At 48.4% G+C, this 18031-nt stretch overlaps 1 protein-coding gene across 1 annotated transcript in view; it reads left to right on the top strand.

Annotated features, from left to right (window-relative positions):
• Spns3 (SPNS lysolipid transporter 3, sphingosine-1-phosphate (putative)) overlaps positions 1 to 17750 on the top strand; it is a 56811-nt gene extending 39061 nt beyond the window's left edge. Inside the window, exons 9-12 of the mRNA XM_059269497.1 lie at positions 10521 to 10586; positions 16227 to 16325; positions 16439 to 16610; positions 17469 to 17750. Coding sequence (XP_059125480.1) covers positions 10521 to 10586; positions 16227 to 16325; positions 16439 to 16610; positions 17469 to 17560 — 429 coding nt within the window. The 3' untranslated portion in view covers positions 17561 to 17750. The remainder of the gene's footprint in view (positions 1 to 10520; positions 10587 to 16226; positions 16326 to 16438; positions 16611 to 17468) is intronic.
• Positions 17751 to 18031: the final 281 nt, after the last annotated feature.

Below are 18031 nucleotides of genomic sequence, written 5' to 3'. Positions count from 1 at the left end.
AAATATGGCTCAGCTGTTGTTTAGTGACAGGCTGCTTGGCTGGCATTCCCCTGCTGGAGGCAGCCAGACGTGGGACAGGACCCAACAGCTGTCACTCAAACGGCTGAGCGGCTTGCTGCCAATAGTTGAAGTTTATTCGAAGGAAGCAACTATCAAGAAGCATATCTCAAAGAATTATCACAACATTAGCATTTCCTAAATAAACTACTTATTTATTCATTTTTGTGTGCATGTGAGGCCCGAGGTTGGCATCCAGTGTCTTCCTCTATTGCTCTCCACTGTATTTTTTTGAGACAAGCTCTCCCGCTGAACCCAACCTCACTGACTCAGGTAGACTGGCTGGCCAGCGGTCCTCCCTTTTCCTAGCTCTGCCTCTGCAGTACGGGGATTACACTCAAAAGCCCCTGTACCTGACTTTTGACGTGGATACTGGGCATCTGAATTCGGGCCTTCAGTAAACAAGCGTTTGACTGACTGAGCCATGACCCAAACACCAAAATTAAAATTCTTTCTTTCTTTGTTTTTTACATTTTTGTGTGTATGAGTGTTTTGCCCACATGTATGTAGGTGCACCACATGCATGCCTGGTGCCCATAGAGAGCATAAGAAAGCATCAGATTTCCTGTAACTAGAGTTGTAGATGGTTGTGAACCACCACGTAGATGCTGGAAATTAAACTTGGGTCCCCTGAAAGAGAAGCAAGTGCTCTTAGCCACTGAGCCATCTCTCCACCCCTAAATTATCATTCTTAATGGTGTTTACCAGAATTGCCTTATGTTGCTTAATTGTGCCTAATCCCTGGCCTAATGCTCCCAGGGCAGGTAGAGCTGGCTTCTCTAATCTGTCTCCTTTCCGCATAGCCCAGGCTGGCCTCAAACTCAAACTAGTGATCCTTCTGCGTCCATCTCCTGACTATTGAGATTACAAGCATGTGCCCCAGTGCCCAGTTCTTTCTTTTTCTTTTAATTTTTTTTTTTTCTGAGACAGGGTCTTACTATGTAACTTGGGATGTCCTGGAATTCACTATGTAGACCAGGCTGTCCTCCAACTCATAGAGATCCACTGCCTCTGCTTCCCAATGCAGGGGTTAAACGCATATGCTACCATGTCCAGCCTTGGCCTTCAAAATCCTTAGTGTTGATCCTCTTATTTTTTTTCCCCTTGTGGGTACCCAGATATTTCATTATTTGTTCTTGAAATCCAATAGCTTAGTCAATGTATTAGTCTCTATTGTTGTGTAACAAATCACCCCCAAACACAGCAACATAAAACAAATATTGTTGTCTCATAGTCTGAGTGGGTTACAAATACAGGCACAGATTAGTGGGATCTTTGTCTTCCTCAAGGGTGCAACTGAGGTATTGGTCAAGGTCTCTGGTGGGCTGGGGAAGGCTGCCAGGCTCACTAGTGGTTACCAGTAGAGAGTCCCCTTTCCTTGCTGACTGTTGCCTCTCGTTTCTTGATAGGTGGTATTTTATTTTATTTTTTTATTTTATTTTATTTTATTTTATTTTATTTTATTTTATTTTATTTTATTTTATTTTATTTTATTTTATTTTATTTTATTTTATTTTATTTTATTTTATTTTATTTTATTTTATTTTATTTTATTTTATTTTATTTTATTTTATTTTATTTTATTTTATTTTATTTTATTTTATTTTATTTTATTTTATTTTATTTTATTTTATTTTATTTTATTTTATTTTATTTTATTTTATTTTATTTTATTTTATTTTATTTTATTTTATTTTATTTTATTTTATTTTATTTTATTTTATTTTATTTTATTTTATTTTATTTTATTTTATTTTATTTTATTTTATTTTATTTTATTTTATTTTATTTTATTTTATTTTATTTTATTTTATTTTATTTTATTTTATTTTATTTTATTTTATTTTATTTTATTTTATTTTATTTTATTTTATTTTATTTTATTTTATTTTATTTTATTTTATTTTATTTTATTTTATTTTATTTTATTTTATTTTATTTTATTTTATTTTATTTTATTTTATTTTATTTTATTTTATTTTATTTTATTTTATTTTATTTTATTTTATTTTATTTTATTTTATTTTATTTTATTTTATTTTATTTTATTTTATTTTATTTTATTTTATTTTATTTTATTTTATTTTATTTTATTTTATTTTATTTTATTTTATTTTATTTTATTTTATTTTATTTTATTTTATTTTATTTTATTTTATTTTATTTTATTTTATTTTATTTTATTTTATTTTATTTTATTTTATTTTATTTTATTTTATTTTATTTTATTTTATTTTATTTTATTTTATTTTATTTTATTTTATTTTATTTTATTTTATTTTATTTTATTTTATTTTATTTTATTTTATTTTATTTTATTTTATTTTATTTTATTTTATTTTATTTTATTTTATTTTATTTTATTTTATTTTATTTTATTTTATTTTATTTTATTTTATTTTATTTTATTTTATTTTATTTTATTTTATTTTATTTTATTTTATTTTATTTTATTTTATTTTATTTTATTTTATTTTATTTTATTTTATTTTATTTTATTTTATTTTATTTTATTTTATTTTACAGTCTTGAGATCAGTCATAGGGCCTCAAGCAAGGCAGGCATGGTCTTTCGCACTGAGCTACACTCTCCATCAACGGCTTCTTTGACTTAGCAGTTTGCTTCATCAAAGCATGCAGGCTGAGAGGACAAGGAAAGGCTGACTAGGAAGGAGGAGGCAGTATTTTACAGCCCAGTCGCGGAAATGTTACCTCACCCCCTTTGCTGGAATTTACTCATTCAAAGCAAGTTGCCAGGTACAGCTGATTCTAGTGAACAGGGGCCTGACTACAGGGCAAAGATTTCCGGAAGCTGCTCCTCACAGCCAGGAAGTGTGAGCTGGTAGGTGCTCTGCAGCATCTCAGAGTTGATCGTGACAATGCTTTCCTACTGCAGGGCCCTTCCTCATTTTATCTCTTGGAGTATTTCTTAGGTTGGACAGTTTTCTTTTCCTTGTGCTGGGTCACGGTTGGGGCTGGTACTGCATGAGGCAAGCAGATATCAACGGAGCAAAACGTGCGAGGGTAGTCCCTCCTAAGCCTTGGCCCTGAGAGCAGGCGCCTCCTTAATCGCATGTCTCGGTACCTGACCATCCTAGTTTTGTGCCTTGCTCATCTTTGCCCATCCTCCAAGTCACTCACTTCTGTGATGTTTTTCTTGTTGTCCTCTTAGCAACCACCAGGAAGTGAGACTATTTTTAATGTGTTAGCTTCATGTAGTTATTGTTTGTGGTTTTTGCTCCTCCATTTAGTAATATTTCCTCAGGTAAGTCATCTCCCTTTATGTCTTATCCTCCTGAGGGCAGGCTTTGTCTGTGAGCACTTCCTGTAGTGAATGCACACCCTTCTTATATTCTTCTATAGTCTGAAATAATTATGAGGGTGCTTGTGCCCCTTCCCTTCCCATCTGCCTTCTAGGTGAGCTTCTGCCCCTGTTTCTCTCCCTTTCCTCTCCTTCCCTTCCTTCTTGCCTCCGTCTCTCTTCCTTCCTTGTTTGTGATTCTATCTCTCCTTTCTTTCCTTTTCTTTTTTAAAAACATTGTTTTTATTTCATGTGTATGTGTGAACGCATACTCTCCCTCTCTTTGTGTGTGTGTGTGTGTGTGTGTGTGTGTGTGTGTGTGACACACATGTGCAGTGCCCATGGAAGTCAGAGTAGCGTATTTGTTAGATCCCTTGGAACTGGAGTTACAGGCATTTATGAACTGTCTGTCGTGTGCTGGAAGAGCAGAGCACGCTTAAGCACTGAGCCATCTCTCTAGCCCCTTTTCCTGCCTATTAGAGATCAGGTGAGCTGGGCGTGGCAGTGCACGCCTTTAATCCCAGCACTCAGGAGGCAGAGGCAGGAGGATCTCTGTGAGTTCGAGGCCAACCTGGTCTACAGAGAGTTCCAGAACAGCCAGGGTGACACAGAGAAACCTTGTCTTGAAAAAGACAGACAGACACACACACACACACACACACAGAGAGAGAGAGAGAGAGAGAGAGAGAGAGAGAGAGAGAGAGAGAGAGAGAGAGAGAGTTTCCTAACTTCTCTTTCTACCTTTTTTCTGTCTCTCAATTCTCTTTCTCTCTTTTCTCCTTATCTCTTTCTTTCTCTACCTCCCCTCCCCCCTTTCCCTCTCTCCCCGCCTCCTATTTTCCTACACAGTTCCTGTGGTGCACACAAATCTCATAAATCACATTCCCCCACCCTGGGTGCGGGCAGCTCTGCTCAGACACTGCACTGACTGTGCTCTCAGAGTTCTTGACTCCGGTCCAGGCTTCTCTGTGGCTGTCCTCTTCTGCACAGGGGCTGTAGTTTGGGTTGAACATTGGGTCCCGTAGACTTTTCTATCCCCTGTGGGAACTGCAGAACCAGGTGGGAAGGAGTCTTTGTAGGACACCTGGGCTCTGCTCCTAGGCAGGGATTTAGGTAAATGCTGGGTGCAGCAGGGCTCCTCTGTGTAATTGGTGGGTGCATCCCCTTCTGGAATCGGGGGCTGCCTTCAGGCTGGTGGAGGCAGGGCAGGTGTCACTGTTCATGGTCCTCATTTTTGTAGTGACTTGTCCCACTGGCTCTCTGCTAAGGACATCCATGGGCTTTGTTCCCCTGCGGAGTGGAAGGTTTTGTAGAGCGGCTCTGGGGAGGAGACTCTGGGAAGGAGATGCTGCAGCATCATCTGCCTTTCTGCTTGCCTGCCAGTATTTAATGTTTATTTCATTACATTTTGTTCTTGTCTTTGGTGAAAAACACTTTCCCCTGCCTTGCCACTTTCGGCTTCTGGAGAGAAGGCAAGCCTATGATGCAAGCTTGGCCTCCGTCTTTACCCGGGAGCTGCCTCAGATGACCTCTAAGACCCTCTCCAACCCAAACTTGATCAGGACATTGAATTTGCTCCCTACCCAAGGTAGAGTGGGGCAGAGCCAGCGTGGGCATCTCTGTGGCACTTGGCATCGGCTGAGGTGGCTGTCCATCTCAGCCTTGAGGACTCCCGAGGCTGTCCAGGATCAGCCAAGATGTGTGTCCATTGGAACTGTGGTCCCAGGTCATCTAAGGGTGAACTTCTGGGGTAGTGCCAGCAGTGGTGTCTCAGATCTTCAGAATTCTCTTACCACTTCCCAATATTGCCCCTGAGGACTTCTGGGAGAAGCCCCTTCGCCTTCTGCTCTTTGGGCTTGAGTAATCAGCACCCCACTCTCAGGTCTGGCTCAGTGGGGCTTAAAGAGCGCCACCATCATGCGAGGATCCCACAGGCGTCTCTCCTTGCATGGCAGCACAGCCCATCAGGAAAGCTCACACCCTGACAGGACTCCCCAGGAGGACCCAGGAGCTTGCTGCCTCACCTTCCAGAGCTGCCAGTTTAGCAGGTTGCTGGGTGGCTGCTGGCCTCTGGAGACCAGGCAGTGCCCTTGTGCCCCATGCCAGCCCCTGCCATTACAGGTTGGCAGGACTATGGGTAGAGCATGCCAGCCACACGGCAGCTTGCTGGCGGCCAGGCTGTACTCTGGGTCTGTGTCCTGGCTGACTCAGCCACGCTGAATGTGGCATTGCTGTATAAGTGGAAGAGGGTTGCTCAGTTTTTCCTGGGTCCTGTGAGTTCAGGGGAGACAGTGGCCTTCTCCCTCCTAAAGGGTCTTAGAATCCATTCTTCAGAGATCGTAACTGCCCAGTTTGGAGGCTGAGATGGGCTCAGGTTGAAGACATAGGCCTTTGGGAACTGACCCTGTCCAGGATAGACCCCTCTTCTTTCCTCCTGTGTGTGTGTGTGTGTGTGTGTGTGTGTGTGTGTGTGTGTGTATGTGTGTGTGTGCCTGCCTTTGTGTGCATTTGTGATGTGAGTTGTGCACAATTCTCATCACAAATACACACAAAGGTAGGCACATGAGTGTGTGTATGTTTTAGGTATGAATGTATACAGAATGAGTAAGTGTGTGTGTGTGTGTGTGTGTGTGTGTGTGTGCCTGCCTTTGTGTGCATTTGTGATGTGAGCTGTGCACAATTCTCATCACAAATACACACAAAGGTAGGCACATGAGTGTGTGTATGTTTTGTGTATGAATGTGTACAGAGTGAGTGAGTGTGTGTGTGTGTGTGTGTGTGTGTGTGTGTGTATGACTTGCTGGCTCTGTTATAAGGCCACAGTGTTGTGTGGGTGCATGGTAGGCTGTTCTTCAGCTAGTGCTCAGCCTGTGGCTCTACTAACACCAATACTAAGTCATGCATTCATCATGTAGTTTGGTTTTTGTTTCTGAGAGAGTGTCTTACCATGTTGCCCAGACTGGCTCAGACTCTTGGACTCAAGTGACCACCTGCCTCAGCCTCCCAAGTAGCTGGAATTTACAGGACTCACTTCATACCTGGTACTACACCTGTTTTGGTATATTTTGTATATCTCCTCTGTTACCTGTGTATTTGTGTACATTGATATGTGAGTGTTGTGTGTGTATCTCAGGTTTTTGACTGTGTGTGCATGTGTATTGAAGCTTGCATGAACATGTATGAGGCCTTGCATACATGTAGTTATGTGTGCAGGAATCTATGTATGTTTATGTTGTTGCATGTGTGTGTGTGTGGTATGTGTGTGAGGATGAGCAATAGTGTAAATGTGTGGAATGTATGCAAGCTTCTCTGGCTAGGATGACTAAAGCCAAACACAGCAATTGTCACTGGCCCAGCTCGAGGATGAAATGTCAGGGGTCAGGGGCTCTCCAGCACAGGCCATTTCTCAGGCCCTAGGCAGTGTTCCCAGGCCCTCATACCATCAGGAACTAAGGCAGGGCACAGGGAAGCCACCAGGCCTCGAGGAGGAGCCGAAGGCAGAGCCAGATTTCCCCTTTGGAAGTCCCCTCTGGGCGGGTATTGAGGGAGATGATAGGGCTTGAGAAACTGGGGAGGCCTGGATCAAGTCATCAGTGATGAGCAGGAGGAGGCACACTGAAGGAGCATCTAGGATGCAGGATGAGGAGTCATACAGGGTCAGCAGGCACTGGGATTCGCCTGCCTCCCTGAACCTAAGGGCAAGCATCTTGGCAGCTGCTAGCAACCGGTCTGCGCCTGCGTCCTGGCTGGCTCAGCCACACTGGATAGGAGCAGTGATGGGGAGGGACTAAGGGGAACAAGTGAGGGGACATGTCAATGTGAGGTGTACGTGACTGTCCAAGAGGGATGAACAGTTGACCTAATTCTTCAAAACTGGAGATTAAAAAAAACAAAACCCAAAGCATTTATTTATTTAGTGTGGTGTGTGTGTGTGTGGTGTGTGTGTGTGTGTGTGTGTGTGTGTGTGTGTGTGTGTGGTGTGTTTACGCCATGGCACATGTGTGGAGGTCAGAGGACAGTTGGGGATGTTGAATCTCTCTCCTTCCGCCCTTGGTATCCATCTCAGGATAGAACTGGGGCTGTCAGGCTTGCTGGCAAATGCCTTTTCCTGCTGAGACACCTTGGCCAGCCCTGAGTGTATCTGTTTGTTTCTTTTCTACTTCTTCCTCTCTGTCTTTTTCATATGCTGTTTCACGCTGTAGCTCAGGATGGTTCAACCTCTCAAGTGCTGGGACTACAAGGTGTGAATTTCCATGCCTGGCTTCTTTCTTTCCTTTACTAAAAAAATTGTGTGTGTGTGTGTGTGTGTGTGTGTGTGTGTGTGTGTGTGTGTGTGAAGCACAATACAAGTCAGTTGTATGCTTTTACCATGTGGAGCCCAGTTCCTAAGCCTGTGATCCTGAAGACTGATAGCGAGTGTGTTTACCTGCTGAGTCATCTCACGGCTGCTGCTTTGCTTTTTGCTTTCTCCCTCCTTCTCTCTCCCTTCCTTCTTTCCTTCCTTCCTTCCTTCCTTCATTTCTTTTTTCTTCCTTCCTTTCTTCTTTCTTTCTTTCTTTCTTTCTTTCTTTCTTTCTTTCTTTCTTTCTTTCTTTCTTTCTTTCTTTCAGACAGGATCTTACTACATAGCCCATGCTAGCCTGGAAAATGTGCTGAGGTTACAGGCATGCACCACCATGGCTGAGGTTGCAAATATATGCAGAGGTTACAGGCATGCAGCACCATGGCTGAGGTTGCAGGCATGCAGCACCATGGCTGAGGTTGCAGGCATGCAGCACCATGGCTGAGGTTGCAGGCATGCAGCACCATGGCTGAGGTTGCAGGCATGCAGCACCATGGCTGAGGTTGCAGGCATGCAGCACCATGGCTGGCCGTGTTTGCTTCGTTTTTATTTGAAGCTGAGTCTGACTCTATCATGGAAGTCATTGAATGAAGACTGGATTTGTACCCTGCCTATGGGGACCACAAATGTGCGTAACCAGGTTTCCAGCTCTGGAAGCACAGTGTGTTGGTGCCTGTCTAGGTAGGTGTGGGGGACCTTCCTAAGGTCCCCCAGCAGGTGTCCCACCCTTTGTGACAATGCTGCTCCTTGAGTCTAGAAGACTAAGCCTCCACTACTTCAAGAACCTCTGTAATTATGGGATTAGAAGGCAGGTTCTCTCCACTGGCCCTCTGCCCCTGAAAGCCGCAAATAGAGTGATGGATTTGGTGGCATGGTGCCTGTTTCCAGGTGTGTCTGAGGAAACCTGGCACCCCAAGGCAGCTTGTTCATCTTGAAAGGCCCCATTGTGGCTGCAGCCTCCCTCTGAGGGGCTCTATTTTGGGACCAGGATCCACCCTAGTCCAGCTGGAAGAAGGAAAAGGTATATTTCAGCATGGCCTGTGGGTGTGGAGAGGGCAGGGGTGATACCGCACAGGAGAGTTTGCCCCTCTAGCAATAGGTGTCCATCCTGTATGGAGGAAGGGAGGACTCGGGCAGGCTGAAGGATGTGCAGAGGAGAAGCTTCTAGCTCAGGTAGAGGTGGACTGATGACAGGACACCACGGGGAGGGCAGGTGCACTCGGCCAGGCTTTCATGTGGTCCAGAATCTGGGTTGACAGCCCTGCCAAGATGGAATGCAGGGCTGTGGCTGCCTGGGCCTCACCAGTCCTGCCCACCAGTGACTTCCTGCTTCCCACTACTGTGGGTACTCAAACTTTGTCCTAAGTCTAGAAGGAGACCCACCCTGACCTCAAGGGCCTCCCAGTTTGGGTACCGAGGGCCAAAAGCAGCAGCCACAGGCCTCTGGGTTGGGTGGAGAGATCACAAGAGCCGCTTAGTCTCTGTCTACCCTTCTTTCACCAGATCGGGTTCTTCTCCCGCCCCACCCAGTGTGGCGGCACATTCCAGCCTCCTGTCACCGCTCACAAGGCTCCTCAGCCAGGCATTGTTTGTAGGGCTTCCCCCTCCTGGGTGCCTGCAGTTCTTTCTAGCCCATCCTGACTGCCCCTAGGTATCTGCTAGGGTCACCCCTGCCCAGGGCTCCCTCTCCATCTGATTCCTCCCACCAGTCTTTAAAGGCACGGTAGCCATTGGAGGCCCCTGGGAACTCTTTTAGGCCAAAGACCTTCCCAAACTCACCATGTACAAGTCAGACACAGAGGAGAGGGTCTCTCTGGAAAGTGACCCTTGGGCCTGGGTGCTCTGATCTGTGACATGGGTGTGATGATAACCTTATCAAATTACCTGACTGGAGAGGGGTAATGGAGTGGTGACCCCTGGCATAGAGTAGGTGTCCTTTCTGGTGGTGTTTTTTTTTTTTTTTTCTCTGCCTTTGGGACATCAAGCCTTTGAGTTCTCAAGCCTGTGCTGCTTTGGGCATAACCCCGTGACTCCAGGATAACTAATTCCACCCTGGCAACAAGTTCTCTGGAGCTGGGAGAAATGAGCCTTTCCTCCTCTTTCTTCAGCTGCTTCATTAAGCTTTTCTTGAGTGAGGGGAATGAGGATTGTCCTAATCCTCTGGCACGAGGTAGCGTGGTTCAGAAAGCTGGGTAAGTCGGGCCAGCAGCACAGGACATCGGGAGCAAGGCAGGGGGTGGGCACTGGACAGGGGCCCGAAGCCTTGTGTTTCAGGTTGGCTTTGCCCTGGGCCAGCTATGACCTGAGAAAAGCCTTGGCCTTGAGTAGGAATTACCTTTGTCTACACAATGGCTGTGCTAAGGCTAGCTCTGAGGGTGTGGGGTCTGGGGAAGGTGCCTGGAAGAAGCCATTCGGGAGGTCCCCGGGACCTTACTGGTGTATGCAATCCTCAGGAGAAAACAGAGGGTGGGCAAGCCGAGACCTCCGCCCTTTTGTCCTGAGTCTACACATTTGGAAGTGCTCTAGCAGCTCTGTTGACTCCTCCTTCTGGGGCTCCATGGATGATCCCCAAGGGCTGCGTCTTGGGGGCCATGAGCCAGGGTCCGCACACCTGGAGCCTGGTGCTCATCTTGGGGGTCTCAGTGGCAACCTGCCTACCCATCCTGGGGGCTGCCGTTCTAGACCCCTCCCACCCAAATGTCTCCACATGCCTTCCTCTGGGGGGGGCCTCAGTTTTCCCTCTGCACAACTGAGGAGAGACTTGGGAGGGCTGGGTGCCTGAGCTGGGGATAGTCTCATCCAGGATATCCTCTGTCCACAGGTGTTCCTGGCCCTTGGGGAGCTCCTTCTGTCTTGCAACTGGGCAGTGGTTGCTGATATCCTGTTGGTAGGTATGGTTGCAATTTGGTCCTGGCACTTTTGAGTAGCCTGGGTATTGGGAAGGACTTCAGGGGCCATGGGACAGGGGGTTAAGGCCACTTCACAGTTTGTATAGACAAAGTAGCCCCTTTGGAACACTCTCAAAGATTCCTTCTGTCAACCTGATTCTGCACATGAGCATGGATACTCAGAGAGGGCAGGTACCTGGTCCAAGGTCACACAGTTTCAAGGCTCTGAGATAGGACTGGTGCATAGGCTTTCTTTCCTTCTTCCTCACGCTACTTCTCAGCAAGTGGGCTCCTTGGCCTGTACTCTAGGGTCACAGAGGAGGATGCTGGACTTGGAGCATGAGCCACTAAAACCCTACTGGTTTCACCCCATCCCATCTCATGGATCACACAAAGGGCTGGCTGGGCTATGGTGAGACCTAATGCCGTTCCCACCATACGGCTTTGGTGTCCAGAGTCCAGCTTGGTTCTTCCCCAGCTACACCTCTGAGGAGGCACAAGGACTTTGAACATTGTGAAAATCTGAACCCTGGTTGATAACAGGGCTCCTAGGTCTAGGAACACCCTCAGTGCCCTCCTGCTGCCACCTGGCAGACAGGCACGGCCTCACACTGGGCATAGGGTTCTGAGTGGCCAGGCCCCAGGTAGAAAGCTGTCTGGTGACAGACCTGGGCTTCGGCCCTGCTTCTGCCCCTCACTAGCTGTGTGATTTTACGCAGGTTGCTTTGTGTCTCTGAGTTTCCGTTTCCCCATAAGGAAAATGGGGATGGAATTGTAGCACCATTGTTGTGAGCATGTCTAGGAGATGACTCAGAAAGTTTAGCCCAGTTTCTGGCACAGGGATTCATGGGTAAGATTCTCATTGTGACCCTGGGATTTCCACAGTTCTTCTATCTCCCAAAGATATCTTGGAGTCCTAGAATCTGGGTTTGAAAGGACGATGGGGATGTATGTCATTTACTCAGACAACAAGGTCTGCTTGAAGACTGTGTTGACAGGATGCGCACTGACTGCTCTAGCCCAGGCTCACCCCTGTCTTTGGCTCTAGTGAGCCTATCAGCTGCAGAGATAGTCTGTCTTCCCTGCCCCTCCTTCTGCACTGGAGACCTGGGCTCCAGCCCAGACTCAGCCACAGCCCTGGCAAATGGCCCTGGGCCTCAGTTTCCTTGCCTATAAAAAGGTCTAATCATTAACTGCCTAGTGGGGTAAATGAGACAGCCTAAGGGAACGCCCACCCTCTACATAGCTCGTCCTCTCTCAGGCGGTTCAAGCAGTGCTGAACCTGCCCCCCACAGCTTCCTCCACTTGCCCCCTGCTGTGATCTCTTTTCCACATGACAGCCCGGAAGATATGTGAAGGCTACAGGGCATCCCTATGTCTGTGTCTGCCGGAATCATTAACCTGGCAGAGCCAGGCGCTTTGCAGTGCTAAAGAGGAGTGTGTCCACAGCTCGAAGGAGGTAGATGGTGGTTCTGGGGGCCAGCTAGCATCTGGACTACGGAGGAGCTGGCTGACCACATGCAGCCCAGCCTACAACTCTCTGAGCCCTTCATGGCTTGGTGGCTTCTGCTCCAGCCAGCTCCATGCTGTCTTCCTGGCCTCTCTCCTGCCCTAAACCCAGGAGCCAGCAATGATCTTTCTGTACTAGACAAGGGATTGGGGTGGGAGTCTGGCCTTTTCAGCTCCCATGTTTCTAGTTTCCCTGACTGGAAAACAGGGGCTCAGGAGGGCATGGCCTCAGGACCTATAAGAGGCTCTGTGCAGTAGAGGGGTTCAGGTTTGCAAGAGTACTGCCTTAGGGTTCTCACTGCTATGAAGAGATACCATGACCATGGCAACTCTCATAAATAAAACATTTAATTGGGGTGGCTTGCTTATAGTGTCAGAGGTTCAGTCCTTTATCATCATGATGAGGAGCATGGTGGCATGCAGGCAGACATGGTGCTGGAGCTGAGAGTGCTACATCTTGCTGGCAACAGGAAGTCGACTGACACACTGAGTGGTATCCTGAGCATAAGAAACCTCAAAGCCCGCCCCCCACAGTGACACACTTCCTCCAACAAGGCTATACCCACTCCAACAAGGCCACACCTCCTAAGAGTGCCACTCCCTGTGAGATTATGGGGGTCAACTACATTCACACTACCACAAGTACAATATCCTGACATGGCAGAAGATGGCAGAAAGCCAAGTGGCAAGGGACAGGAGACTGAGGTCCCTTGGAGGAAGCAGGGCGGGGGAATGACTTATGTGGGGACAGGTTGTGCAGGAAGAAGAGGAAGGACCCCTGTACTGGCCTTATTGCTCCTAAGCGGGACGGTGAGCTCCTCTTCTGGGTGCTGTGAGAGTCTTGTAGTGGGAGAAACTCAGATGGACAGCTCTCAGTAGGGAGAGAACCAAGAGGATCTAACAAGGAAACAGGGTAGAGAGACTGTGGGTTCCTGGGGAGCCTGAGGATGGGTGAGAGGGGAGAGGATGGACAGGAGAACTCGGTCAGGAGCATTCTAGCAATTCTGTTTTTCATGCCCATCCCTGCCACTCACTAGCTGAGAGATCTTGGCCAACTCATGTGACCTCTCTGTGCTCAAATGTATAATAGATGGAGAAGTAGTTCCTCCCGATTGTGCTCCAGACCACAAGGAAGCAATGAGCTAAAACCTATGTGCCCTGTGTGCTCCTGAGGAGGTGGCATCCAGTCCCCACCAGTCCTGCCTCAGGACACTGCTCTCTCCCCAAGGGAGAATCCAGGCTCCTTTTAGATGGGAGGCCTCAGGGCTGCCTGCTCCAATGGCTCTCACCCTTCATTCTGTCTGAGTCAAGCTTGGGGGAGCTTGTCACTGATCATGGGCCTCAGCGTCTGATTGGGTGGGTGGAGAGTGGGTACAGGAAATGCATTGCCAGCGGACTTCCCGCAGAGGCCTGACCCAGTAGTCTTCAGCGCAGCATCTGGATTTGCATAGCCTTCTCTCTAGCCTGCATGTCCCTCGCCAATTTCTCATTATCTCTGAGTTTACCCATCCTCCTGGGAGCCCAATTCCTACACCTTCCCTTTGCATCTCCTCCTGGGTTGGCTGTGCCTTAGATGAGCTTTTCTCTTGGAAAGACCAAGAAAGGGCATCTCTAAATCTGCTTCAGGAGACCCCAGCTGCCCCACCCAGGCTCACCCTTCCTCCCAGCTGTGAGCAGGAAGATGCTGGAGGAGTGACTGTATCACCCTTCAGGAGTGTCTGGTCACAGGGGTTGAGTTGAGGAATACAGAAGGCAGGCTGCCAGGGAGTCTGTCCTTAGTGATTGTCCCTCCAGCTTTTTGCCAGGCGGTGACTGCCTGCACTACTTTTGCCCTAGGCTATAAAGGGAACTGCTTTTCTGAGAAGGGCGAGCCAAAACACAGGTGTTTTTGTCTCAGAAGCTAGTGAACCTGGAATGCTGGTAACCCAAAAGCCACTTATTTTCAAAATTACTCACCCCCCAGCTTGCTAGGTGCTGCTAGACCCAGCCTTTAGAGAGCCATAGACACCCAGAAGAAGCAAGGAGGTGGGACCTGTGTCTCCCTATACTGAGAGATACGGAACTTGCAGGGACCTTACTCCGAGGGTCTGAGCAGCCCCAGCCCCACATGGACCTGTGTGGATACTTGAGGCCCCTGTTTAGGAAGCTAAGCCGGCTCCCCAGAACCACGAGTGACTAATCACATAATTATGGGGTGAGAAGGAAGTCCTGGGAAGGTACAGATCTGTGGTCAGTTCCTCCTCCAGCGCTGGCAGGTCCTGGAGATGGCAGGAGGCCCAGCTTCTCTAACCACCTGCGGAGAGAACCTTGGCCCCAGTGACCCCCATACCATCTGACTGCCCACAGTGACTCCCAGCTCAGCCCTGCCCACCCCACGAACCCCTTTCCAGCAGACCTCCTGGGTCTGTCTGGTGGGGATCTGGAATCCAGAATCATATTTTTGGGTTCCTACCTTCCTATTTCCCCTTTGACCCCTCTCTGTCACATACTGATTCTCCTGCCCAAAGGAAAGACCGCTAAGGAGACTTTCTTTTAATTTTTTTTTTTTTTTTTGGAGACAGGGTCTCACTATATAGCCCTAGTTAGGCTGGAACTCTGTGTAGACCAGGCTGGCCTCCAGCTCATAGAGATCCACCTGCCTGTTGCTCCTGAGTGTTGGGGTTAAAGGTGTAAGCTACCATGGCCTGCTTCTGTGTTTTTAAGTCTTACTGTCTACTACATCAACATGGCTGAAATTGCCAGCTCCCCCTAACCACTAACAGCAGAGGGTCAGGAGACCAGTCCCTGGAGGGAAAGGCCTGCCATCCAGTCTGGGCCCATTACTTCCTGGCTGGGCTGCTCTGGGCAATTTAATTACCTGCTCTGCCAAGGTTTTCCCATCTATAAAATGCAGGAAATAATCATATCACCTTCATGGCTTGTTGGAGTTGATATATAAAAACACATGCAGGAAGCAGTCATTAAATGCTAGCTATTATTATTATTATTATTATTATTATTATTATTATTATTATTATTATTATTGGATGGGTTCAGATAATAGACACTGAGGTCCTGGGGACAAGACTCCAGAGCAGCATTTTCCTCTGCTGCTGTCATAGTGCGGCGTAGCTCTGAGCTGGCAGGTTTTCTCCTGAGACTAGTCTTCCAGAATGTTCTATTTGTCTTACTTGGTCAGCAGATTTTCACTAGGCTCCCTTATTCCTTGTGTATTGTGGTACTCCAGGGACACAGGAGAAATTAGGGGCTTTGCTATGAATACAGTATGAGAGATAAGGAAATGGCCCAGGAAAGGACCCTTCCCACTTCCAGGGAGTATACATTCATTTAACTGTGCTGCCCCTCCGTGTGTGTGTGTGTGTGTGTGTGTGTGTGTGTGTGTGTGTGTAAGGCAGGCTTCCAAACCTGAGAGGGCTTCACAGAGGAGGTGAAGAAAGGTAAGTCCTAAGTGATAAATAGTGCTGCCTTAGTAGATCCAATGAGGGAATGCCTGCCGGGCAGGAGACACACATGCCCAGAGCATTGCGCCAACAGGACAGATGCTCATGGGAAGCTTCTGAGTATAAAGCTGAATGACACTAAGCATAGCTCTCAAGGTGGGTACTATCATTATCCCATTTAGAGAGGAGACAGGAAAAGCTGAAGTGACTTGCCCAAAGACGCACAGCTAATGGGTAGGGATTGGGAGTGGACCCCAGACTGTCTGACTCCAGAAGTCGCATTCTTGATGTCCGTACCCTCTTGCATGGAGCTGTGTGAGCCTCCCTGGCACCAACTGCCCTGCACTGGTCACACTTGCCTGCACAGATGTCTGGAGCCCTGAGCTGAGATACTGCCCTACCACTGTGGTCACAGCGATACAGGCCCAGCTCAAGTATAAACTCAGTGTCTCTGTTCGGTGCTATGCTACCCCGCCCCCCACTATCCCTGTCCTGGAGAGGCCTCTGGGACCCCAAGGGGCCTCAGTCTTGGAGTGGGGCTCAGGTCTTGGAAGTCAGTGATCTCTCCCATCTATCCTCTGACTGGTCTAGCCTGCCACCCTCTGGGCAGGTGGGAACAGGAGGATGAGGTGAGGGACGCCCTTTCTTCCCTTGCTGGAGGCTTACCTCGGGGGCTTCTGTGTTTTGCAGTCGGTAGTGGTGCCTAGGTGCCGGGGCACAGCAGAGGCGCTCCAGATCACCGTGGCCCACATCCTGGGAGATGCTGGCAGCCCCTACCTCACCGGACTTGTAAGGAGTGTCTAAGTGTGTGTGTGTGGCGATGGTGGTGGTGGTGAACTTGGGGAGGGGCCCGTTCTTGCTAAGGTCCTGGGGCCTCGCAAGCACCCCTCTCTTCTTGGCAGATCTCCAGTGTCCTGCAGACTGGGCGCCCAAACTCCTACCTGCAGCGCTTCCTCAGCCTGCAACACAGCTTCCTGTGCTGTACCTTTGTCATCGTGCTGGGTGGTGGCTGCTTCCTACTGACTGCACTGCACCTGGAAAGAGACCAGGCCCGGGCCAGGCAGTCTGGCAAAGGTATTCCCACCCCTTGTGACCTGCCAGGCTCTGGGCTGAACACTTCTGAGGCCTGGAGCACTGGCGTCTACCTGTGCTTCTGGACAGCTCATTGCAGAGAATTTATTATGCCCCTGCCCTGTGCCAGGCAAGGTAGCAGATGCCGGAGAAAGACAGAATTAGGCCAAGTCTGAGCCCTCACGGAGCTAATGCTCTAGTGGACCGGAAACGGAAAAAGTGAGAGAGAAAATGTTTGATGTAAATGCTCTAGAGACAAAAGACAGGGAAAGGGACTGACAAGGACAGATGGTGAGGTCCTCATTGTACAGGTGACATTGGAGTGAAAGAGCAAAGAGGAAAAGGCGGGTGAGCCAAGCAGCTAACTGGAGGGAAGGGGCTCTAAGAGGCGGGGACAGCCAGTGCAAAGGTCCTGTGGCGGGAATGTGCCTGAAGTGTTGAGGACTGATAAGGTGGCCAGTGCTACTGTAGCAGGAGGGAGGGGGATGGTGAGGGGAGTGAGTGAAGCAGAGAACAGAGGGATTCCTTCAAAGGACTGTAGCCTTCACTGACAGTGAGAGGGGAACCCCTGTGGGGTTTGCAGAAGAGGGGTCCCAAGGGCTTGATCTGCTTTGGGAAGGCATGCCCAGGGCTCCTGTATTGAGAACAGAATTCAGAGTGCCAGATTGGGACAGAGAGGTCCCAGAATGCTCTGTACAATGCTGGTAGGAGCTAAACCCACAGGGCGGCGGTGAAGGGGTCTGATTGGGGATTTACTACGCAAACAGAACCTCATGGATTTGTAATAGATTGTCCCTAGGCCCGGTCTCAAAGCTTCTTCTGCCTCCTTTGGGCTGGCTGATCATCTTCTATCTCCCACAGGAACTCTGGACAGCAAGGATGTAGCCAGCAGGAACACCGAGAGCCAAGGCCTGCTCTCCTCCAGCACCAGCACCCCAGCAGAGGAGCCCTGAGCCCATCTTGCAGTGAGCAGGCTCCATCCTACCCACATCCTCCTGGTGGCCCCACCCATCTTGGCTGTGACTCAGGGACTCCAGCTAAGCTACACTGGCCACTTGTCCAGTCCCTGCTAGCGAGCTGCCAGGGCCCAGGAGCTGGCTAGATTGACTTGTCACCACCCTCCAGGGAGGCTGGGCCCTGTGTCTGCACCCAGCAGGGAGGCCAGGCCCTTATTAAAGCATGACCAGTGCAAAGCCCTGAGATTTCAGGGCTTCTTAGACCCATCTTGTTATTTATAGCCTCATGAAGCCTCTGCAGGGAGGGGAGGCGGACATTGGGCAGGCCAAGCCAAGGATTCACGGTGGCCTCGACAACAGGGTCCCTGAGGAAGTTGCTCAGCTTTGGTGTCTGGGTATCTCCACCATGAGTCCTTCACTCTGACTCAACTTCTCCTGTTTGTAAAAGCATGGGGGCTGGGGGGGAGA

This window comes from Peromyscus eremicus, chromosome 8a (genome assembly GCF_949786415.1).
Source record: "Peromyscus eremicus chromosome 8a, PerEre_H2_v1, whole genome shotgun sequence".
In the NCBI taxonomy this organism is placed as follows: domain Eukaryota; kingdom Metazoa; phylum Chordata; class Mammalia; order Rodentia; family Cricetidae; genus Peromyscus; species Peromyscus eremicus.
The sequence above is the reverse complement of the archived record's forward strand: the minus strand, read 5'-3'. Positions and strand labels throughout refer to the sequence as shown.